General features: G+C 55.8%; 10 protein-coding genes and 4 non-coding genes across 14 annotated transcripts; 8 read left to right on the forward strand and 6 right to left on the reverse strand.

Moving 5' to 3' along the window:
- Nucleotides 1–1,282: 1,282 nt before the first annotated feature.
- BJ171DRAFT_444406 (kinase-like domain-containing protein) lies at nt 1,283–1,762 on the forward strand (the record flags this gene model as incomplete). The annotated part of the gene is made up of 1 exon (XM_053108142.1): nt 1,283–1,762. A coding segment is annotated over exon 1 (444 nt), but the record flags the coding sequence as incomplete, so codon positions are not given.
- On the forward strand, nt 1,739–3,335 carry BJ171DRAFT_461325 (uncharacterized protein; the record flags this gene model as incomplete). Its single annotated transcript, XM_053108474.1, has 2 exons — nt 1,739–2,200; nt 2,233–3,335. The coding sequence occupies exons 1-2, from the start codon at nt 1,981–1,983 to the stop codon at nt 3,333–3,335; spliced, it is 1,323 nt and encodes a 440-aa protein (XP_052964483.1). The 5' UTR covers nt 1,739–1,980.
- Nucleotides 3,336–6,552: 3,217 nt separating this feature from the next.
- Nucleotides 6,553–7,374, reverse strand: BJ171DRAFT_426481 (kinase-like domain-containing protein; the record flags this gene model as incomplete). Its single annotated transcript, XM_053107765.1, has 1 exon — nt 6,553–7,374. A coding segment is annotated over one exon (822 nt), but the record flags the coding sequence as incomplete, so codon positions are not given.
- A 1,012-nt stretch (nt 7,375–8,386) lies between these two features.
- Nucleotides 8,387–9,892, forward strand: BJ171DRAFT_584052 (uncharacterized protein; the record flags this gene model as incomplete). The annotated part of the gene is made up of 1 exon (XM_053114284.1): nt 8,387–9,892. The coding sequence occupies one exon, from the start codon at nt 8,387–8,389 to the stop codon at nt 9,890–9,892; it is 1,506 nt and encodes a 501-aa protein (XP_052964485.1).
- On the reverse strand, nt 9,752–11,380 carry BJ171DRAFT_513965 (TPR repeat protein). The gene has a single exon (XM_053111792.1). The coding sequence runs from the start codon at nt 11,272–11,274 to the stop codon at nt 10,249–10,251; it is 1,026 nt and encodes a 341-aa protein (XP_052964486.1). The 5' UTR covers nt 11,275–11,380; the 3' UTR covers nt 9,752–10,248.
- On the reverse strand, nt 11,329–12,066 carry BJ171DRAFT_426527 (uncharacterized protein; the record flags this gene model as incomplete). The annotated part of the gene is made up of 1 exon (XM_053107767.1): nt 11,329–12,066. A coding segment is annotated over one exon (738 nt), but the record flags the coding sequence as incomplete, so codon positions are not given.
- A 1,083-nt stretch (nt 12,067–13,149) lies between these two features.
- On the reverse strand, nt 13,150–13,995 carry BJ171DRAFT_426419 (kinase-like domain-containing protein; the record flags this gene model as incomplete). Its single annotated transcript, XM_053107763.1, has 1 exon — nt 13,150–13,995. A coding segment is annotated over one exon (846 nt), but the record flags the coding sequence as incomplete, so codon positions are not given.
- A 452-nt stretch (nt 13,996–14,447) lies between these two features.
- BJ171DRAFT_562440 (alkaline-phosphatase-like protein) lies at nt 14,448–16,532 on the reverse strand (the record flags this gene model as incomplete). The annotated part of the gene is made up of 3 exons (XM_053113269.1): nt 14,448–15,314; nt 15,398–16,084; nt 16,244–16,532. 3 exons carry the CDS (start codon nt 16,530–16,532, stop codon nt 14,635–14,637), a joined length of 1,656 nt encoding a protein of 551 aa, XP_052964489.1. The 3' UTR covers nt 14,448–14,634.
- A 719-nt stretch (nt 16,533–17,251) lies between these two features.
- Nucleotides 17,252–19,655, reverse strand: BJ171DRAFT_444423 (major facilitator superfamily domain-containing protein). Its single transcript, XM_053108143.1, has 2 exons — nt 18,951–19,655; nt 17,252–18,722 (listed from the first exon to the last, which is right to left on the reverse strand). The coding sequence occupies exons 1-2, from the start codon at nt 19,346–19,348 to the stop codon at nt 17,534–17,536; spliced, it is 1,587 nt and encodes a 528-aa protein (XP_052964490.1). The 5' UTR covers nt 19,349–19,655; the 3' UTR covers nt 17,252–17,533.
- A 225-nt stretch (nt 19,656–19,880) lies between these two features.
- BJ171DRAFT_t195 lies at nt 19,881–19,954 on the forward strand. The gene has a single exon. It is a non-coding gene; the product is annotated as a tRNA-Val (tRNA).
- A 7-nt stretch (nt 19,955–19,961) lies between these two features.
- On the forward strand, nt 19,962–20,035 carry BJ171DRAFT_t196. Its single transcript has one exon. It is a non-coding gene; the product is annotated as a tRNA-Ile (tRNA).
- A 171-nt stretch (nt 20,036–20,206) lies between these two features.
- BJ171DRAFT_t197 lies at nt 20,207–20,278 on the forward strand. Its single transcript has one exon. It is a non-coding gene; the product is annotated as a tRNA-Glu (tRNA).
- A 4-nt stretch (nt 20,279–20,282) lies between these two features.
- Nucleotides 20,283–20,354, forward strand: BJ171DRAFT_t198. The gene has a single exon. It is a non-coding gene; the product is annotated as a tRNA-Gln (tRNA).
- Nucleotides 20,355–21,274: 920 nt separating this feature from the next.
- On the forward strand, nt 21,275–22,573 carry BJ171DRAFT_513972 (uncharacterized protein). The gene is made up of 2 exons (XM_053111793.1): nt 21,275–21,793; nt 22,017–22,573. The coding sequence occupies exons 1-2, from the start codon at nt 21,644–21,646 to the stop codon at nt 22,413–22,415; spliced, it is 549 nt and encodes a 182-aa protein (XP_052964491.1). The 5' UTR covers nt 21,275–21,643; the 3' UTR covers nt 22,416–22,573.
- The last annotated feature ends 364 nt before the right edge of the window (nt 22,574–22,937 follow it).

The raw sequence follows: 22,937 nt of genomic DNA on the forward strand, positions 1-22,937 counted from the left end.
GACCAGCACTGAGGGCCGAGTGGAGTTTGACAGCAGTCACCTCCTCACTGGCCACACGATAGCTGGATGGATGCAATATCGATGAGATGGATGCGAGATGGATGCGAGATGGATGCGAGATGGATGTGAATGGATCGTGGGCAACAACAATCGCCACCAACAAACCTGATGAAGATGTCGTGGATATGGAAGCCGTTGGTGCAAGTCCACTCGGGATTGAGGACAGGCGGGTTGTATTCTCGCTCGTTGGCAGCAGGAGTGAGGGTCGAGGTAGAAATGGCAACGACTGGAGGGGCAGTGGGAGTTGTGATGGCTTGTTGGTTGTGGTCTCGCTGAGCTCGTTTGATCTTGGTGATTGCTCCAGACTTGAGACCGATTGCACTCATTTCCTCGCCCGGCATATCCAGGATCTGGATGGGGATTGGTATCAGCCACCGGGCAGCGGCCACACTCTACCACCTCATCAGCACATACCGAGTCGATGGTGTCGTATTCGTTGTCCAGCAGACATTGCCTGTTTCTCTCCAGTCCATATCGTTTGAGGAAAGCGTCAAAGTCGTCTGTTCAGGGCAAGCCACCAGTCAGCTGCTGTGCAAGTGTCCACCATCCTGCCACGATGCGGCACTCACCTCCCGACATTGCAGAGTCCCAGGACAGGCGATGTCAATGGAAGGCAGATTGACAGAAGGCGAGGGGGAATGAGAAGGCAGGGAGACGCCACCAGTTTTGGGGAATCAACTTGCCAGCGAAGCCAAATGGAGCCAGGGTGGATCCAGGTTGGAGCCGGGTGGCGATGCAATCAACTCTGGTCAATCCAGCACACAATCTCGCCTTTGACACTTCATCATCTTTCATGGGCCATCATGGCAGGGCACTGTGGTGTGGAAGCAAGGTGATGGTCTTGGAGTTCGGGGAGTCGGTAGGCTGTTCGGTGTCCTTGTGACGACATTGATCTCGGATTTGACCTTGACATCCTTCCGAGTGTGGGCAATGAGGACTGGCTGTTCGAAGCAGAGGTGGTTGCCAAGATAGATCCGGCAGGTCTGATATGGAATATATGAGCCACATACTTGGATGACAGGATGCGGCTTCGATTCCACATTCGATTTCATGATCGATTCATGTTCAATGACTGTGGCAGTGCAAGAGGAACAACGACTCCAGCCATCAAACAAACGAATCGAGCCAGATTTGTGTGTGTGATCTCGATAGCCAGTGTTTGGCTGGCCAGGGTTTAGTTCCCTCACCAAATCCTGCCCATCTCCATTTCCTGCTTGCCTCCCTGTCATCCTATCCAATTGTCTCCCATATTCACCATGGCCAGCAGAGCCATCATCAGCCCCGCTCCCGAGCGTCCGTCCTGGTACATCTCGCCCAGGGACATCACCGACCGCTCGGCCAACCCCATCGGCCGCGGTGGCTTTGGCGAGGTCTTCACTGGCACATACTTTGGCTCCAAGGTCGCCATCAAGCAGCTCCTCGGAAACTACAACAACCGGGAGCTCGCTGACTACAACCATGAGATCGATATCTGGCAGAAACTCAGCCACCCCAACATCCTCCCTCTGCTCGGTGCCTGCGACAAAGACGACGACGGCAATCCGATTCCTCCCTTCATGGTCTCGCCCTTCATGCCCAACGGCACCCTTCGCAACCATGTTGCCAACAACAATGTCCCACTTGAGGAGAAGCTCCGTCTCCTCTTCCAAGCTGCATCGGCTCTGGCATACCTCCATTCCCGCCGCATCATCCACGGCGATCTCAAGGCCCTGAACATTCTCCTGGACGGCTTGAACAACGCCGTCGTCACCGACTTTGGCATGTCCCGCACCAAGCACACCTCTGCCTCGCTGGACCGCAACCGATCCATGGGCCCCACCGGCGGTACCGACGGTTACATTGCACCCGAGATGCTGGACGATGATGATCCCAGTGGCACGACCATGAAGACCGACGTCTACGCCTTCGCCATCACCATGTATGAAGTCCTCAACGATGCCAAACCCGTCTGGGTCACCAGCAACGGACAAGCAATGCTCAGCCGCGCTATCGAACGCATTTCATGCAACGGCAAGCGCCCCAAGCGTCTCGATGGCATCCCCGACGATATCTGGGCCCTCATCGAGCTCTGCTGGCAACAAGATCCCGCCGCCCGCCCTGCCTTCACCGAGATCCTTGCCGTCCTCCAGCCATACAACCGAGCTGTTATCCCTGCAAGCGCTGCTCTCGCTGCTCCAGCCGCCGCCAAGTTCCCTTCCGTCAACCGGGTTGCCAGCCATTTCACCACTCTCAGCGTGAACAACCAGCCCCCATCCCAGTCCAGTCGTCCTGCCGAGCTCAAGTTTGACGGTATCGAATCGGCCACTCGTCTCCCTGCCTCCATTATCTCCCGCGCCAAGCAAGGTGATCCCGATGCCTGTCTCGATGCTGCCAAGATGGTCTCGGAGGGTCTCCCTGCACGCCACCAAGATTGGAAGCTCGCCGCCCAGCTGTTCAAGGCCGCTGCCGACCGCGGCAGCCTCGAAGCATCTTTCCAGCTGGCCTGGCTCGCGTTCCTGGGCGAGGGAATGGCCAAGAACGACCGCAGCGCCTTCGACCACTGGCAAGAAGTCAGCACCAAGTCGGATGACAAGGTCCTCAAGCCCATCGCCACTCACATGGTCGGTTGGATGCATTATCTTGGCCGGGGCACTCAGCAGGACATACAGAAGGGCACCAAGATCATCCGCGACAACAAATCGGATGAGTTCAAGCTGGGGGAAGACGAGTGTCTGGCAGCGCGATGGAACGCCATCAAGTCTGATTCACCCGCATCCTGCAAGTTCTTCGAGCTGTGCCAGTTGGGATCGGAGCAAGAATGGCTGTGCAGACACTTGATGGCTGTGTGTGTGTTCCATGGATTCGGAACCATAGAGGACGAGAAGCAGGCAGCAGGCACCTTTGAGCAGCTCGCCAACGAAGGCCACAGCGACAGCCAATTGTGGATTGGAGAGTGCTACTACGATGACTGGGGAGTATCTAGGGACTGGAGGAAGGCATTCGGGTGGTTCAGCAAGTCTGCTGGCAAAGGCAATTCGTATGGGCAGTGGAGGGTTGGCCGCGGCTACCACCGTGGATACGGAGTCACCAAGGACCACACCAAGGCAGTCGAGTGGCTCCGCAAGTCGGCCGGGCAAGGAAATCGGTATGGACAAGATATTCTCGGCTTCTGCTACCATGATGGGTATGGTGTCCCCAAGAACATCGACACCGCCATCTTCTGGTACCGCAAGTCCGCCGACCAGGGATGCGATTGGGCCATCGACAGTCTCAAGAAACTCGACCAGTGGCCCTGATGTCCGTCTCGAATACCAACTCGCTAGCAGCCATGGTCCTCCAGCCCCATTTGCAACCAGAGCTACAAAGCAAGCCATATCAGCATACCCATCATATCGCCATGATTCCAGTAGTGGACTAGCAAGGAGATTCCTACGAAACGGAAATGGCCAGGTCATCTTCTGTCTGACCTTCAATTCCCCACCAAATGCTGACCCGAAAATGAGTTAGTTGACCATCCGATCAATTTGATTTGATTCAGCCGTTTGCCACCCGTCCCCAACTCGCTCCATCCCATGTTCCAGATGCCGGAATGGTTCATCGGCTTTGTTGAAACGGCATCTGCGGTCGGGTTTGGAGTTTGAACACAAATGGCGACGACAGAGACTGATCCATGCGCATAATAGCATGGCACAGTTGCACTTTATTCATGACGTCCGTTCACCGGTTGCGATCGATGTTCTTGTGCTGGTCATGAACATATTCATACCGGCTTCAACGGAAGAACTTTGCCAGTCCCTTTGGTTTGGCGGCTTCGATTCTTCTCGCCTCCTCAACCTTTCTTGCCTGCTCTTGCGCAACTCTTGCTTCCTCGACCTTTCTCTCTTCTTCGTACTTTCTAGCTTCGGCATATATCGTTTGTTCTTGAGCGATTCGCGCCTGTTCTTCGCAGTATGCTGCCACGAGCCGACTTGCAAGGATCGCTGCTGCACGAGCTAGGTTGTGGGGATTATTCGAGTTGCTGATGTACTTGGCAAACACAACTTGGATTTCAGGGATGCCCAGGTACACAGGCTGATGTTTATTAATGGTTAGTCGGGGGATGTGGGCACTGAAATGGTGGTCCGACAGACTTACCAAAATATGGCTGACGATCTTCTTGCTGGGGCGGCCAAGATTCAATGGTATCTTGATGGCATGAACTCCGTGGCGGATCCACTGTGGCTGATTGTCGATTTCAACCCACTCAGCGAATAACAGTGAGCTGGAAGCCGCGACAAAGGACGCCGGACTATCCCAGCTACGGACAAAGCCGTTGCCACGACGAACCCAGATGATATCGTTGCCATCGTTTTGACGGGAGAGGATTGAGTTGCCATCGGATGAGATCGCCACGCTGTTGACAGCGCCTGTGTGTCCTTCGAGGGTGTACTTCAACTGGCCCACGGTAGCATCCCACACCTTGACAGTCTTGTCACTTGATCCAGAGACGAACCATTTGCCGTCGGATGAGATGGCTATTGAGCTAACAGCGCCTGAATGACCCTCGAGGCTGCGTTTCAGCTGACCCGTGGTGGCATCCCACACCTTGATAGTCTTGTCGTATGAGCCGGAGGCCAGCCACTTGCCGTCGGCTGAGATGGCTACGGAGTACACATAATTGATGTGTCCCTCGAGAGTGTGCTTCAGCCGGCCCGTAGTAGCATCCCACACCTTGATAGTCTTGTCGTATGAGCCGGAGGCCAGCCACTTGCCGTCGGCTGAGATGGCTACGGAGTACACATAATTGATGTGTCCCTCGAGAGTGTGCTTCAGCCGGCCCGTAGTAGCATCCCACACCTTGATAGTCTTGTCGTATGAGCCAGAGGCCAGCCACTTGCCGTCGGGTGAAAAAGCCACAGAGTTCACCTGACTGGTATGTCCCACTAGAGTGTACTTCAAACTGCATGAAATAGTATCCCAAAGCTTGATTCTGCTGTTGTTTCCCCTTTCGACCACCGCCACAAGCGTGCCATCAGGTGAGATTGCCGATTGGAATTTCATCTCCAAATGACTGGTGAAGGCTCTCTCGATTTGCCCGGTGCTTGCGTTCAGATGCTTGATTGTGCAGTCTGACTGGACAAGCACAAGCGTCGTGGCATCGGGTGCGGCTATCATGGCTGCAACACCCATTGATATCGATCTCAACTCGCAAGTCGCAGCATTCCACAGCTTAATAGTTCCATCGCTTGACCAAGATGCAATCCAGGTCCTACCTGGTGAAATCACATATGACCCCACCTCCAATTGTCCCTCCGTCGATTGCACTGGGCTGTCCCAGTGGCTCTTAAGACCCAGAATAGCCAAGAATGGAATCTTGTCCTCGAGCCGAGAAGCATATGTCTGGTATATCGCCGTCTCCTTTGGAGTGAAGGCATACCCCGAGTTGTACACCTGAGGTGCACTCTTGCTGATCGGGTCGGCAAATTCGCGGATGAATCGGTGAGTGTCCTTGACCAGTTCCTTCGTGGTATCATCAAAGGCGGTGCTCGATGCCATTGCGAGTGCTTCCTCCAGCGAGCGAAGCTGTGTGGTAAGCTCTGATATCACATGAGTCAGCGAACCAGCTTCCAGCCAAAATAGCACATGGCTGGTGAGGAACTGGCTGAGCAAGTCGCCCAAGCCAGACGCACGGTACTGCTTCCAGATCTGCCGGTCAAACGATTCTTCGTTGATGCACCACACAAAGTGTGTGATCCAGTGGGCGACGCTATATCGGAGCGATGGTGTAATCTTGGCTCTGACTCGGCCCTCGAGGTCAGGGATTTTGTCGTGAAAGTCGTAAATGTCACAGATATTGATCACTGGCTCGTGCGAGAGGATCGACAGCAGACACTGGGAGGCGAACGCCATGTGAAACTTGGGGGAGACATGGAACGGTTCGCTGGCAGACTCGTCTCCGAGCAGATATGCGACGATGGACTTGTGCTTCTGGGCCTTGGCCATTGAGCTGCCTTGCTTGTCGCGGTTCAGTTTGCCGGGATCGAGAACGGGTTCGAGCTCCTTGATGCACCGACGGACGATTCGGATGTCAACCCCAAAGAGATCGGTAATCATTCGGATAGTCAGGGGAGACTGTGACGTCGCGATGGCCGAGATGAACAGCGGGAGCTGCTGCTGATTGCGGGACTGGGCATAGATATTGGCAAAGGCCCGCTGGTAGCTGGTACTGTCGTTTCCATCGGAGACCGCAAACCACAGATCAAACTCATCGTCATCGTCTTCGTCTGAATCAAACTCAGCATCGACATGGAGCAGCTGCAGTGCGTCTGCCAGGCTCTTGACAGGAATTGGCTTGGACGTGAGCACTGCAGCAGCAAGAGGGGTTTGGGGAGTCAATGGTTCGGGGAAGGACATCCTGGGAGCGGATACTTCTTGTATTGGCTGGAACGACTCCAAGCGACGAGGGGCGATGATAGTGGGTCTTTGCACCACGTCTTGAATGGGAGAGATCTCAATGGACTGACGGAGGATAGCAAGGATTTCGGGGAACTTGGGTCGCTGGGAGGGGTCTTGGTGCCAGCAGCGCTCGATGAGGGCACGGATGTCGTCGGGGATGCCGTCGAACTGCTTGGGACGGTTGCCTCGGAGGACTTGGCGCTCGATGGCTGTGGGTCTCATTGGCTGGCCATCGTTGGTGACCCAGATGGGCTTGCAGTCATTGAGGATCTCATACATGGTGATGCCGAATGCATAAATGTCTGTGGTTATTGAAGATCCCATGGGGTCGTCATCATCAAGCATCTCGGGTGCCATATAGTCAAGGGTGCCACCAGTTGGCTGGTCGCGGCGGGTTCGGTTGGCCGTGGCCGAAGTGTGCTTGGTTCTGGCCATGCCAAAGTCAGTCACAACGGCATTGGATGAGCCATCCAGCAGCACATTGAGGGACTTGAGGTCGCCGTGGACAATGTTGTTGCCGTGGAGATAGGCCATGCCAGAGGCGACTTGATACAGGAGACGGACCTTCTCGCCAAGGGGTCGAGGGGTATCCGCTGCAGAAATGTGGCTGTGGAGGGTGCCATTGGGCATGAACGGCGAGACCATGAAGGGCTTGGTCGTGGTATCGCAGGCACCGAGGAGTGGAAGGACATGAGGATGAGTGAGTCTGTGCCAGATGCCGATCTCCCGTCCAAAGTCGGCGAGCTCGTTCTGGTTGTAGCCTCGATAGAGCTGCTTGACGGCGACAGGGGCGCCGTAGTATGAGGCAGTGAAAACCTCGCCAAAGCCGCCGGCTGCGAGTGGGGTGGCAGACCAGTTGGTGATGGCATCCTCGGGGATGTACCAGGATTTCTCAGCCATAGTCGAAAAGGGAGAGAACAGGATGAGGAAAGCTGCTGGTGCAAACGGACGAGACCGAGTTGGAGAGGGATGGGGGCAATCCTCGGGTTTATCGCCCGGAACCGCTTCAGCAGATTGCAGAAGTGGCGCAATATCACTCGACTCAGAGAAGAATCAGCTGAGAACACAGGCGCGACTATCTCATGTTGTCGACGCGATTCTGAAACACCCAGTGATACGAGATGATTCGAATTTGGACAGATCCCGCCTCATCTGGGAGATTTGACGAATGGCATTGGCCACTCCAGCCTGTCGCTGTGTGCTTTGCTATTTTTCTTCTCTCGCCCATTGTTTGTGTGCAGCCGCCAGGTCCTTTCGCCCGCATGTCGGCTCTGTGCGATCCGCTCGGTCCTTCTGGGATACTCTGCATCGAACCTTGCGTTGTTGTCGGCTTTTGGCGAGGCGCTGTCGTTCGTTACTCCAAATCCATCGCCCGGTCTCGATTCTGCGGGAGTTACAGAGGTATCAATCATCTGCCATGACAACCAAGTCTAACATGTCGGCCGCCTCGGCGTCTGGATCCACAGCAACAACACCGAAAGCGACCGGCACAAATCATGGTCACGATACGAGAAGCCAACATTCGAATCTCCACCTCCATAGCCCCCCCCCATGAGCCGGTGAGAAACGGGATTCATCGTCCAAGTTCAGTCCATCATCAGTCACCAGACAAGATTGGGTGACTGATTCCATTCAACTTTGATTCGATTCTGATGGATTGGGCACTGGCTGCGCATGTGTGTGTGTGTCGTCAGTGGCCAGCCTTTGGCTTGCCAGCGTTTGGCTGGCCATGATTTGGCTGGCCGGGGTCCGGCTTGCTTCGCCACAACCTGCCTCTCTCTCCTGTCCATCGCCATCATCCACCTGCCTCCACCCTGTCTCCGTCAACTTGGTCAGTATGAACGAGCCTGCTTCGAACACAGCGCCATCTCACACTCAGCAAGCCCAAGATGAATCCAGGCCAACCTCGTCGATGCCCGATATCACCCAGCTCTCACTCGCGCACAACCCAGACATTTTCACCATCATCTGCTTCAATGACGGTTTCCAACACGCACTCGATTTGAACGCCATCAAGACCCTCCTTCGAGTGTGCAAACGAGCCCAGTCTCTCCTGAGCTCCAAGGTGCCTCGCCTCCACTCCTGGTGTCAGAGTGCAGAACTGTGCCATCCAGACCGACGGTTGCGGATCGGCCTCACACCGAGCGACAAGATTGCCATCTCGCTTCATTGCAAGGATCAAGGCACAACCGATAGATCTTGGATCGTTGCCTTGGCCAGCCGGAGCAATACTGCTGCATGGTTCTTTATGGCAAGGATCCTCCAACTCGATCTTATCGGTCCGTTGTCGGCGAACATGCCCAAAAAGGGAAGGATCAACCAGCGAATCCTGCGCCATCTGAAGAAGGCTGCTGATGCCGGCCATCTCATGGCACAGCTCCACCTGGCCGGGTGCTATAACGATGGCATCGTAACCAAGAAAGACTACGCCAAGGCCTTCGAGCTGTATCAAGGGCTTGCAGAACGTGGAATGGCGCAGGCCCAAGTTGCCCTCGGTCGATGCTATGAGAATGGCGAAGGAGTTGATCAAGACTTTGATACAGCCATCGATTGGTATTCCAAGGCCGCAGATCAGGCCAGCGAAGACGGTCGTCTCCACATTGCATTCTTCCGTGGATGGTTCTCGTTCATCGGCCGCGATGTCGACCAGAGTGACGCCGACGCCTTCAGCCACTGGCAGGAAGTCAGCACCCAGTCCATCAACCCGGTCCACAAGTCCATCTCCACCCATATGGTCGGCTGGATGCACTACCTTGGCCGTGGTACCCAGCAAGATAAGCAGAAGGGCGTCAAAATTATCCGAGATAACGAATCGGATGAGTTCAAGCTCGGCGAAACCAATTGCTTATCCGTCATTTGGAGCTCGACTACCTCGTCCGATTCACTTGCAGCCCGCGAGTTCTTCGAGCTATGTCGGATTGGATCAGACCGAGACTGGCTCAGTAATCATCTCATGGCTGTGTGTCTGGTCCGAGGATTCGGAACCATGCAAGACCGAATGAGGGCAGCGGGCATCTTTGAGCAACTTGCCAACGAGGGCTACAGCGACAGCCAGTTTTGGATCGGAGAGTGCTTCTACCAAGGTTGGGGTGGACCGACGGACCGCAAGAAGGCATTCGAGTGGTTCAGCAAGTCGGCCGACCAAGGCAACTGGTTCGGGGAGTGGATGGTTGGTTTGTGCTACTTGCTTGGCACAGGAGTCACCCGGGATCGCTCTAAAGCAATCGAGTGGTATCGCAAGTCGGCCGAGCAAGGTTACCGGTACCCACAAGCTTCTCTCGGCGACTGCTATAAGGATGGATGGGGTGTTGACGCAGACATCGACACCGCCGTCTTCTGGTACCGCAAGTCCGCCGACCAGGGATATCAAATGGCCATCAACAGCCTTATAAAACTCGGCCAGTGGCCCTCACCTTGACGGCGCTCGCGGATGCCATACCACACGACCGAACATGCAAGCAGAGCCGCCAAGCAAACTACTCGCCACCAACGCCATCCCAGGCACCAAGATACCAAACAGTGGGCTTGCAGGGTGGCTGACATGTAGTACCAATTGCCGAATGATGCCGTACTGGACAGCCAATGAACCAATATACAAAACAATTCTACACCATAACAATCGCATATCTTGATCCACGGACTCGACATTACATCCTCGGGGCAGCCAAGGACGAGATTGTCGAGCGGTGTAATCCAATTGTGTAGCCCGAAACAACTATACTGCCCGCACGGCCCCCCGGTGATTGTTACCGGTTGCACGTTGTGTAAAGGCCATCAGAACTCGTCCAGTTTGTCTTGGGCCTGGGTGTGGCCCTGATCTGCGGCCAGTTGGAGCCAGTATCGAGCCGTCTCCCCATTCTTGGCCGCTCCTTGGCCCAACTGGTAGCACAGCCCAAGGTTGAATTGAGCGTTTGCATTTCCTTGATGGGCAGCCTTAATGTACCACTCGACAGCTTTTACGGGGTCCCGACTGACGCCACTGCCATTGTAGTAGCAAGTACCCAGGTTGTTCTGAGCGTCCGGACTTCCCTGGTTGGCCGACCTGCTGTACCACTCAACAGCCCTGGCATAGTCTTGGTCGACACCGTTCCCCGTGTAATAGCACTCTGCGAGATTATCCTGACCATAGGAGTTTCCCTGATTAGCGGCCTTGGTGAACCATTCCACAGCCTTGGAGTATTCCCGGTCGATTCCGGTGCCGTTGTAGTAACAAAGACCAAGATTTACTTGGGCAACTGCATTTCCCTGTTGGGCCGCCTTTGTATACCACTCGAATGCTTGGGTCCAGCTTTGGGCGACGCCATAACCGTACTCGTAGCAGAGACCGAGACCGTTCTGGCCGGAAGCATTGCCCTGTTTGGCCGATTTAGAGTACCACTCGAATGCCTCGGAATAGTCTTGGTCGACACCATTGCCGTGATAGCAACAGTCACCGAGATCATCTTGACTGGAAGCATGGCCTTGATTGGCGGCCTTGGTGAACCACTCCACAGCTTTGGAATAGTTCCTGTCGACACCGTTGCCGCTGTAATAGCAACGGCCAAGGGCATGCTGGCCAAACACATTGCCCTTGTTGGCCGACTTTGTGAACAGCCTGAAAGCCTGGACGTAATCCTGGCTAACGCCGCTACCACTGTAGTAGCAAAGACCGAGGCCGCTCTGGCCATTGGGGTTTCCTTGGCTGGCCGATCTGGTATACCACTCGAACGCCTTGGTATAGTCTTGTACTGCCCCATTCCCGAAATAGTAGCAGTCACCGAGATAGCCCTGTCCGGATGCATTACCTTGATTGGCGGCCATAATATACCACTCGATAGCCTTGGAGTAGTCCCGGTCGACCCCGCCGCCGTTGTAATAGCAGTTGCCGAGATTGGATTGGGCAGCTGCATTTCCCTGTTGGGCCGCCTTTGTATACCACTCGAATGCTTGGGTCCAGCTTTGGGCGACGCCATAACCGTACTCGTAGCAGAGACCGAGACCGTTCTGGCCGGAAGCATTGCCCTGTTTGGCCGATTTAGAGTACCACTCGAATGCCTCGGAATAGTCTTGGTCGACAACATCGCCATTGTAATAGCAATGGCCGAGCGCACTCTGGGAATCTGCGTTTCCTTGCTCGGCGGCTTTAAAATACCACTCGACAGCCTTGGCATAATCTCGGCGGACACCACTGCCGTACTCATAGCATAAGCCGAGGCTGTGCTGACCATACGGGTTACCTTGACTGGCAGCTTTGGCATACCACTCAAACGCTATGGCATAATCTCGGTCGATACCATTACCGCTATAATAGCAGCGACCGACGCAGCATTGGGCATTGGAGTTTCCCTGGTTGGCCGATCTCGTGTACCACTCGAAAGCCATGGCGTGGTCTTGGGCAACGCCGTTGCCGTACTCATAGCATAGGCCGAGACTGTGCTGGCTATGCGAGTTACCTTGATGGGCAGCCTTGGTATACCATTCAACAGCTTTGATGTAATCCCGATCGACACCATGACCATTGTAATAGCAAAGACCGAGGCCGTTCTGACCGTTGGGGTTTCCTTGGTTGGCCGATCTAGTGTACCATTCGAAAGCCACGGTATGGTCTTGCATAGTGCCATAGCCGTTGTAGTAACAGACGGCGATGTTACATTGTGCGTTGGAATTGCCCTGTTTGGACGATCTGGTGTACCACTCGAAAGCCTTGGAGTAGTCCTGGTCGACTCCGTTGCCGTTGTGATAGCAGACCCCAAGGGCGTTTTGGCCTTGCGAATCGCCCTGGCTGGCCGATTTGGTGAACCACTCATAGGATTTGGCATAGTCCTTGGAGACACCATATCCCAGATCAAAGCATTTGCCGAGTAGAAACTGACTGATTGCGTGTCCCTGGTCAGCCAATTTTTGGAGCATTGTAGCGGCCCGCAGCGGGTCGTCCTTGGTACCGAACCCGCCGATGTAGCATCTCGCGGCCAGATGTTTGCAGAGCCAATCGCCCTCCGATCCAGACTCGCAAAGCTTGAAGAATTTGGTGGCGACATCCGAAGACGATCGGACAGATTTGTTGAGATTCAGAGAGTCCTGGCTCAGCCCAAAATCATCCGTCTTCGACTCGGCCAAGAGCCGGTATCCCCTTCCCACATCCAGTTGTGTCGCGCGACCTAGGTAGCAGTACCATCCCATCATGAATGTGGCGATAGGCTTCATGGCGGCGTCGTAAGCTTGCTGATAAACCGCTTGCCAGTAGGCGAATGCCTCAGTGTCACTCTTGGCCACGCCGATACCGGTGAAATGCAGCCAGGCTAGCTCGAACGCTGCTTCGACACTCCCTTTGTCGGCGGACGTATGATAGAGCTTGGACGCGAGTGTCCAGGCGGGGTCGTTGGTCGACTTGCCGTCCGTGATTTGACGAGCGGCAGTGAGATGGGCCCCAATTTCGCCACGCTGGATATCGATAACCGTTGCCCGAGAGAGGCCATAGACGACGCTCAGACTCTCAAGAAGTTCTGGATCGAGAAAGGACTGTGAGGCAAGGGATGTCGGAGGTCGAAGCGGCGTGTTGTCTGTCTCGGCGCCGCCGCGCTCTTCGGATATGTCGCTTGTGATGGATAGATTTTGTGGAAGAACAGCAGTGATCTTGGTCGCAGAAGGTGCGATGGCGTTGTATCCAGCCAGAGAGTGGACGACATCAGCAAATCTCGGACGCTTGGCAGGATTCTGATGCCAGCACGACTCGATGATTGACCAGATTTCGTTGGGGATACCATCCAATCGGTAGGGCCTTTGGGCGTTGCAAACCGTGCTCTTGGTCGTTTGAGCTTGCACCGCCAGGTTTTGATCAGACACCCAAACTGGCACGCCGTTGTTCAGGACTTCGTACATAGTGACGGCGAATGCGTAGACATCGGCCTTGGTGGTGAGGGATGTTGTGGTGTCCAGCATCTCGGGAGCTTTGTATCTATCGGTGGCTCCGATGGCACTGTTGGACCGGCTGGGGTCCATCAGTGATGAAGCAAGCCTGGTTCTGGACAGACCAAAGTCGGTGACGACGGCCTGGAAGGAGCCATCCAGAAGGATGTTTGTCGCCCTAAGGTCGCCATGGATGATTTCTTTGGTGTGCAGATAATCCAGCGCAGATGCAACTTGGTATAGAAGCCGGAGCTTCTCCTCGAGAGCGACAGTGTTCTTCGCAACATAGTCACAAAGTGTGCCATTTGGCATGAAGGGGGAAACTATGAGCGGAGCGACCTCCTCGCCTGCATCGTCCGGAACACAGACTCCAAGCAGGGGGAGGATATGGGGATGACTGAGACTCTGCCAAACCCCAATTTCGCTGTGGAAGCTGGTAAGCTCATGGTCTTTTGGAGTTGCGAAGAGCTGCTTGATGGCGACCTTGGAGCCAAAGTATGTGCCAGTGAAGACTTGACCAAACCCGCCATGGCCGATGGGGCTGGTGGAACGGTCGGTGATATCTCTCGGGGAGATCCACCAGGAAGGGCGGTCATCGGGTCGGCGGACAGTCGGTTGGTCGGTCGCCTCGGGCATCTCAGGCATCTCAGGCATCTCAGGCATCTCAGGCATCTCAGGCATCTCAGGCATCTTGGGCATCTCGGGCATCTTGGGGCGGATGGGAGGAAAGGGCGGGAGCGGCTCGCCGTCTGGCTCGTGCTTGGCTTGGGGGCGGTGCCACACAACAATGCGCCACATGATGTCATTGGTGTGTCCGGCTGAACCACGCGTTGTTGGCGAAGAGGCCACGAGGAACCCAAGATTTGTGAATGGTGATCGGCGTATGTCTGTACTCATCGCGATAGAACTGTGGGAGATTCACTCATCAAGCTGGGTTTGGAGAATCCCAACACCAGCAAAACTACACTGTCGTTACTGTGATTTCCGCCTCGCGCATCAGAAATCCTGTGTCGCTGGCTAATCGCGATATCTCCTGCTCACGGCGATACTGTTGGCCCCACTCCCGAGATCCAAGCGAAGCAGATCTAGTGTATTGCAAATAGAGCCAAGAGTTTATCGACCAAAAGCCGAGCCAGTCAGGCATCGGCACCGGATGTCAGTCGTTTTCAAGCTATGGAAGAGAAGCCCCAAGTAGGGACGCCCAAAGTTGGGAGACCTGTGCAATATCTTGTACTGGACACGGCGGCGCAGTCTGTGCGGAAGGCGCATGTCACTCTAAGAAAGGATGGCGTACTCGTTGGGTGCGAGGTAGTAGTTGAGGCAGGTGCCAAAGGTGAACTTGGGCAGGCTGGCGTAGAACTGGTCATAAGTGGCATTGAGGGCGTCAGTCAAGCTGCGAACAGGAGGATCGGCGCTGGGCTGGATAGTCGACCAGGGCTGCCGGCAAGTCTTTCCCTTGCAGGTTCGGAGGACGTTCAAAAGAGCATCAAGGCGATTCAGGAGCTGAGGGCTGGTCTGGTTGAAGGCGTTGGTGAGCTGGTACGGGTCCTTTCTCATATCGTAGAACTCGTGCTCGCCAGTGCACCAGGTGGAGTAAAGCAGATCGTAATCCTTGCCGTGCAGGCGAACAGACTTGTAGGCGTTGGTGTGAGGAGGCACGACGTAGGTGGAGTTCTCGATGAAGGCATCGCTCCAAAACTCGACATCAAACGCCTCGGGCGAATGGAGGTCGGCAAAGGTGGGGCCGCACTTGTCATGGTGGGTGTAGTCACTCTCGAGAACAGGGATGGACGCGGCGTCCAGATCATCTGGAATGGGGAGACCGGCAAGTCTCAGGACGGTGGCGGCAAAGTGCGTGTGGGTAGAGACAGCATCGCGCTGCTGGTTCTTGGCAACTCCGGGGCCACGGATGATGAAGGGGATGTTGATGTCTTCCTCGTAAGGAGTTTGCTTGCCTGAAACGCAAACGGACATGTCAGTCACGGCTGTTTGTGTGGTTGATTGCTGGCAAATGAAGATCGCCACAGGAGATACATACCAGCATACAGGCGATGGGCACCCAGATGATAGCCATTGTCGGTGGTATAGATCAAGTAAGTGTTGTCGAGCTGGCCGTTGGCTTCGAGACGGTCAATCACACGAGCAACGAGCTCATCGGTGGCCTGGAGAGAACGGAGACGGTTGCGGTAAAGCTCGTCCAGGTCATCAATCTGCTGGTCGGTGAGAAGAGGGAGATTCTGGACCCAGGAGACCTTGTCCTGGACGGCGGGATTGAAGTTGGGGCGACGAGGAACCTTGACGTCGTTGAACAGGTTGCGGTGACGCTCGGCGGGGACAGGGGGAGTGAAGATGGTGCCGTTCGGGGTGAAGTAAACCTCCTGATGAGGGGCCGTGGGGGAGATGACGAACAGGAAGGGCTGGGTCGAGTTGGCAGCGAGTTGGTCGATCAGGGCAATCGACTTGTTGGAGATGACATCGGTCTGGTACTGACCAGTCAGGCGCTCCAAGGGTCCGTTGTTCAGGGAGAAGATGGGGTCGTTGAACAGGTAGATGTTGGGAGCGACGAGGGGTTCCCAGTGATCCCATCCCTTGGGGGCTTGGTGGAGAGTGGTGCTGACACCGTTGATGAACTTGCCAATGTAGTGGTTGCGGTAGCCGGCGTTCTGCAGCCAAAGGGGGAGGTAGCTGTCATCAACCTTTTGGCTAATGAACTTGGTGTACGAGCCTGGCAGATGCGAGAGCAAGATCAGATACCGAGAATGCGATGTTGGAACAGCCACTGAGCAAAGGGTAGGCCATAGGACCGCAGCCGCAGGGGCGACTGAAGCAAAAGAGCATGCGAGAGTATGCCATTGCACAAATGCAGAGCAACGAGGGTGCTTACCGTGCGGAGGGCTCTCATCGGTGACGTTGTGGTTGTGGGCAAACTTGCCGGACCACAGCGAGACGCGCGAAGGACAGCACATAGCAGTGGTAGTGTAGTAGCGTGTGAACTCGGTGCCCTGCTGCAGAAGCGTCTTCTGGATGTTGGGCAAGTAGTTCAGAGAGTCGTAGTGCAAATCCTGGTCATCCGTGAGAAAGAGGATAAAGTTGGGTTTCTGCTGCTCGGCCGCGACGAGGGAGGTGGCAGCAGCGAGCAGGGCCGGAAAGGCGAGGAAGATGGTGGACTTCATTGCGAGTACAGGGCAAGAGCAGGTTGTTGAGGGTCTGCGGGGCGGGTCTCGGCTGATGGATGGCTTCGACGGAGGGGCAAACGAAGAAGTATTTATCCCACTCATCGGCTTGCTCGCGTGGGATGGGCTTGTAGTCGCAATCATACAGCCATGGACGATGGTGCGATTGTGGACAAGGCGGATGTCGCCACTGCCCTGGGCTTGACCTGCCAGAGGAATGGACGTATCGCCACGAGGCTGGTTTCAGGCTCGTGCGGGAGCGGAACCGAAAGGCGGTGCCGGCTGCTCGGCACAGCAAAATCAACGCGGCAAGAGGACAAGGCCGAAATGGCGTCAGTCGAACAAGAGGATAGCGCCAGGCGACAGCCATGCGGCCAGGCCCAAGCCCAACCCGGGTGCCTGCCAAGTTGGACAAACACTCCGATGGCCAAAGGCATGCTTCCCTCTGGGTCGGAAATATACAGGGCGATTTGAAACCACCGGGAGCAATACCATCACCGACGACACGTGTGCATTCTCTCGCCATCGCCCTTGTGAGGACAGCCCCGGCTGCGTTGCAATGGGACACCCCTCGAGTCACCCGACTACATCAATATCGAGCAGCCACAGAAGTGTCCAGATGGTCAAGTACCTGCACCACACTCCCACATCGCGATATCAAGGCTGTCAGGAACATGAACCCATCTGCTTGATCTCCTGCGGCGATGATTAATGGACATGCCGCGATCAAGACCCTGCCCCCCCAAACTAACCAAGCTACTGAATTGTCAACGAAGAGAAGAGTCCAATTACGTAGCCTACACTCCGAGGTCTACAGATCACTGAGGGACACTCAGGGACACTCAGGGACACCCTGAACCCGTATCGTTCTGAATGTGCTGGAACTGTGCTTGGAACGACCTTCACCACGCAAAAGCACCTCAACTGTGCTCCCACGGGTGTGGCTGTGAGTGTATTCGGGATCCAGAAAGTTCGTCGTCTCAGAGTCAGGACGCACGGCTTCATTTTGGATACGCTGTAATCTTGGAGTTCTTGCGCATTTCCTGGCCCTTGAACAGCAGATATACGTACGCCAGGGTGCCAAGGATGTTGACGGCAGCAAAGAGGACGCCGATCCATTGGACGCCGATGCTGTTGTCCCAGGGTGTGGCCATCAGCGACATCAGACTGGCAATCAGCATCTGAAGGGCGGCAGCACTGGCGATGGCGCTTGCGCCCTTGCCGGGGATGGCGTCGACGAGGTAGGTCGAGGAGGCAATCAGGATCTGCACCATCCCAAAGCAGATCAGGAAGAAGCTGAAGATCGGGAAGCCGATCGACCAGCGGGCCCAGATCGACCATCCAAACAGCAGGCAGCCCAGCGGGATGATCACAATGCCGCTGAAGAAGGTAAAGGGCGACAGACGGTCTTCGGGCAGCGGCTTGGAGTCGGCTCCGCGCTTCCGGATCGCCTCTCGCAGATAGTAGTCCGAGATCTTGCCGCCGATGAGCGAGCCGATGATGTTGCCCGTGCCGCCACCGAGGAAGGTCAGGCCGACCAAGTTGGCGGGGGTGCCGTAGACCTCGGTGTAGATGACGGCAATGATGGTCTCGTACGTGAACATGGTCGCAAAGCACAGAGCGCCTTGGACACAGATGATCAAGATAAAGCCGTAGCGCAGGTAGATGAGCGACTTGAGCGGGTTGAACGTCTTGGTGCCGGCACGAACCGCATGGCCTTTGCCTTGGGTCTGGGTCTCGTCCTGGATCTGGGGCAACGATTCGGCTTGATGCTCGCCAAACTTGGCCTCGGAGCGGTATGTTTCGGGCGAGATGAAAAAGATCATCACGAGCACCAGAAGACCCAGGCCGGTGCCGACCCAAAAGGTCGAGCGCCAGCCAAAGGCTTCGCCGAGAAAGCCGCCGATGATGGGGCCGATCAGCGGACCAACCGAACCGCCGGCCATATAGATGCCCATACGGCTGCCTCGCTCGGTCGGAGCCCACAAATCGGCAATGGTGCCGGCGCCGACACTCTCGACGGCGCTGGAGCCAAACGACTGGCAGCAACGCAGGATGATCAGCACGATGACATTGTCGGTGACCGCACAGCCGATCGACGACAGACAGAAGATGGTGATCGAGGAGAGGTAGATCCATCGCCGGATTTCGAGGTAGTCCGAGACGGAGGCCCAGATGATGGGGGCAACGCTGCGAGTCGGTGGATGCGAGCGGGTCAATGCGAGTAAAGAGATACTGGGTGAGATACCAAGCGAGCGAGCCGGAGGAAGAGCATGAACAGGGACCCTCCCCAGCAAGACAGCACTGCAATCTCCGATTTCCTCTCACCGGGCCGGACATGGCTCTCTCCTGCAATCCATCCCACCGTCCTTCTCCGCCCCGATGCTTGTCCACACATCGCTGGCCGAGAACACTCACCCCATGAACAGGATAAAGAGCGACAGTGTCAGGTTGATCGACATGGGAGACGCATTCAGGTTCTCGGTGACCTGCGGGACGACCGGCAGGTACAGCGTGGACGAGAGGCCCGGCAGACAGGAAGCGCTTGTGATGCAGAGCAGGATCAGCGATTTTTGGAGCGACGGCAGGTTGCGGGGGTCGGATGTGACGGGCGGACGCAATGCCAGACGGCTGCGGATATAGGCTTTGAGCGAGAATGGCTCCGAATCGATACCGGACAGGGCCTCTGGTGCCGAAGGAGAGGCCGGGCTTGTGGGCTCGTCCTTGCCGTGGTCGGCGATGGATACGCTGGTGCTGTCAGCGACAGTCTTGGTCAGGTCGACCTCGGAGGCGAGGGTAGCTTGGGGCTGGGCCATGGTCGGCGAGGGTGCTGCTGATCCTGGAAACGGACGTGCGGTTCGGACCGACAGGGGGAACGGAGCAGGCTGGACGAAGACGGCAGCCGATGGTGGCTCGACGGGAATGAGGCCGGGGCAACAGGGACAAGTACGAAACTCTAACGACTGTGTTTTGATAGATGAGAGTGATTGGCCTCCCAGTCTGACGGAGGACCACCTCGGGAACCTCCCCACGGAGAAGCACCGAGCGTGGGGGGGAGCGAACAGTGATCCTTGCTGGTCTGTCGGGCTGAATTCCGGCAATATCGCCAGACAAGCGTGCACCCATGGGCTCGGTGTCGAGAGGCGCTGAAACAGGACCGGCCAACTTGGCGAGAAACGAAAGTAGCTCCACGTCTGCATGCGTGCGGTCAGTCCCGCGACGTGCGTAGGAGCGTGGGATGCATGGAATCCTGGATCACTCTGTGGTCGAGCCCGTTGATGGAACATTCGATGATCGAAATGGGGTGCACTGTTTCATAGAGTGAGCCGATGTAATAGGAAGTCACGGGGTTTCGTGGTGTAGTTGGTTATCACGTGAGTCTAACACACTCAAGGTCTCCGGTTCGATCCCGGACGAAACCATTCTTTCGCTCCGCTAGCTCAGTTGGTTAGAGCGTGGTGCTAATAACGCCAAGGTCACAGGTTCGATCCCTGTGCGGAGCATTTTTTGCTTCCCGTTCATTCACCCAGCTCCACTCTTGGTTCTCGAACGCCGTTGCAATATCTGGCTGCATACTGATCATGATCACCCCTTGGAGTCAGATGTTACAGCGGTGTTTGCGAGGCTCGAGAGCGGTATCGGGTCAAGTTTGCACAGTGAGAAAATCTCGTCAATCCGCATTGGTCCAGTGGCTAGGATTTCTCGCTCTCACCGAGACGGCCGGGGTTCGATTCCCCGATGCGGAATATCGGTTCCATAGTGTAGCGGTTAGCACTCAGGATTCTGACTCCTGCAACCCGAGTTCAAATCTCGGTGGGACCTTTTTGTTTTCTGCGGTCTTGCCTCTGTTGTTGACCGAGCTCTTCCAGTCGCTTTGGTTGCTGGTGCCAACGGATATTTGAGAGTAAGTCTAAGCCCAGCGCCAGGTGCCACAGCCGCAAATATATTATATTATCCAAGCTCGACTCTTTGGCAACCTCATGGACATGTGGATTCATTGTGCTGCTGTCGGTATCAAACTTGATTAACACAACATGCCCTATAGCGTGAGATGCTGATCGAAGTAACAAATGCCATCTCAAACGATTCCCTAACGACCCAAGCTGTTGCAACTTACTTCAAAAATCAAATCGACTTGGGATGTCCGGGATGTGTTTTCGTCAACAATGACGGATCGTCGAAGGTGAGCATCCGCTCCCTTGGTTGCTTGGGTGCGCCGCACTCCATTCTGTAGTATCGCACGCTTGAGTTTCCGTCGGCCTCCATGATCTACCCTGATCTCTCTGCTCCATCTGGCACCACGTGGCTGTGAGCTCCTGAAATCCGCACACTCACGCACAAACTCCACCGCCCGGCGTTTTCTCATCGCCACTCGCATCACTGGTCCAGGTTCCGTCGGACTCACTTACCGCTGGTGAGTGACGAGCACTCGCCACTCAATGAAGTCGTTCTCAACTGACCCCACAGTGCATCAATTCCAGCATGCCCGCCAGGCTGGCAGCCCTATTCAAGCGGAACGGCATCGCAGATATGCTTTCCGTGCCCCGCTGGTAGGTCTGACCGTGTCTCCTATCTCGGGAGACGATCGTCCATGGCATTCATGCATGTCCAACGAGTTTGCAGAATGCCATTCTTGACATCTCCCCACTGCTGACCCCCGGGGACAGGAACCTACAACCTCAACTACAACTCGGCATGCACACCATGTCCGGTTGGCGCCACATGCGAGAACGGCAACATATTGGTGTCGCGAAACTACTGGTTCGATGCAAACGCCTCAACTATCGACTCGGCCTTCTATCTGTGCGATTCCACAACAGGCTGTATGTAGTCAACAAATCGTACTGCGACCAGGGCCTGCTCTGCTGCCACACCCTCGCCTTGCTTGATGCCGTGTGCCGTGGACGCTCGCTGACTCCGTTGCTGTGAACAATGACACGAATTCTTCGTGGGCACTTAGGCTGTGCAAGCGCATGTCGCATCGACGACGGCAACCAGTGCATCAATGGCCACGTTGGAGTGTAAGTATTGATGGCAGATGTGTGATGGCAGCAGATCTGGAGAGATCATGTCCGTGGCTGTGACGGTTGTGGCTCTGGCTGACGGTGACCATGCCCGATCAATGTCTCTGCAGGCTCTGCAGACAGTGTCCAGAGGGGCAATACGAATGGGGCCGTCAGTGCGTCCGCTGCGACGACGCTGCAAGGAACATTGCAGCTGGCATCGCGGCATTCATTGCGTTGTTTCTCGTGGTCTGCATCCTGTGTGTGATTCCTGTGTCAAAGGGGAGCTTTGTGTTTGATATGGTATGCAGCGCATCTTTGCCATGCTGACGGATCGGGCACATGCAAGCCTCGCCTGGCTGCATCAGAGATTTGCCCTGGATTGCACGCAGGAGCATCACCAGTCTGGACCCAGCCGCAGTTCGCCCCACTGGCTGACCCATCCTTCTGTTGGCAGGTCCTGATATATCAGCTCGCCTACCTGCTGGACTTTGATCACACGACTGTTGTTTCGAAGGCACTGTCGTTTCTCAGCCTGAGCCTCAACATAGAGAACAGTCAGGGTGGATGCGTGCTTCCATTGAGCCCGTTCGACAAGATGATCGCTCCATATGTGGTTGCTCTTGGCATGATCGTTTGCCAGGGTCTGTGGCACGCGATGATCCAGTTCGTTCGGGGTCCTGATCGAGGCCCGCTGTTCAAGAAGATCTGGGCAAAGACGATCCATTGGTTTCCGTATCTGGACACAGGCTTGGGACACTCTCTGAAACGGACAAGCATCATCCTGATCTTTTTCTACTTCAGCCCGGTCTACAGCACAGGTGAGGCGCATCCTTCGCAAGATGGATTCGTTGTGCACGCTCGAGAGTGTTCACACTGATGCGGACGTGTGCTAACATCCCTCGAGCAGCCGTCGGCGTTCTGTCCTGCAGGACCATTGAGGGTCTTCCCTCAGTTGTGTGGGACTATCCGTCGATCCAGTTGAGCTGGATGCGGGACGAGCGCACCAGAGCGAGTCAGTACTTTCTCGCAGCAGCCAGGAACTCACTCAGCATCGGCAATAGTGGTGGACGGAGGCGTGTATTTTACAGTCGGGACACCTGACTCAGAACAGGGTTCCCGTTCGCTTCGGATGCGCTGCAACCTTCGGCCAGAGCCAGTACGACATGGACTTGAGATGGTACAGGTTTTCTGCTGGCCAAACACCCCCAAGCTTCCAGACAGAGTTACGGTTGCCGAACCACGAAAGCGCTCGGCTCATCGGCACATGCATCCTCATCACCGCGCTGGTGCCCCGTGCCGCCAGATCCAGACAGAGACCTGCACATGACGGATGGCTCGCGGGCCAAGGTTGGTTCGTTGTGTGCCGCCACCGATAGGGGAGCGGTGTTGGGTGCCACCG

Source organism: Polychytrium aggregatum, assembly GCF_025602895.1.
Source record: "Polychytrium aggregatum strain JEL109 chromosome Unknown BJ171scaffold_31, whole genome shotgun sequence".
Taxonomy (NCBI): domain Eukaryota; kingdom Fungi; phylum Chytridiomycota; class Chytridiomycetes; order Polychytriales; genus Polychytrium; species Polychytrium aggregatum.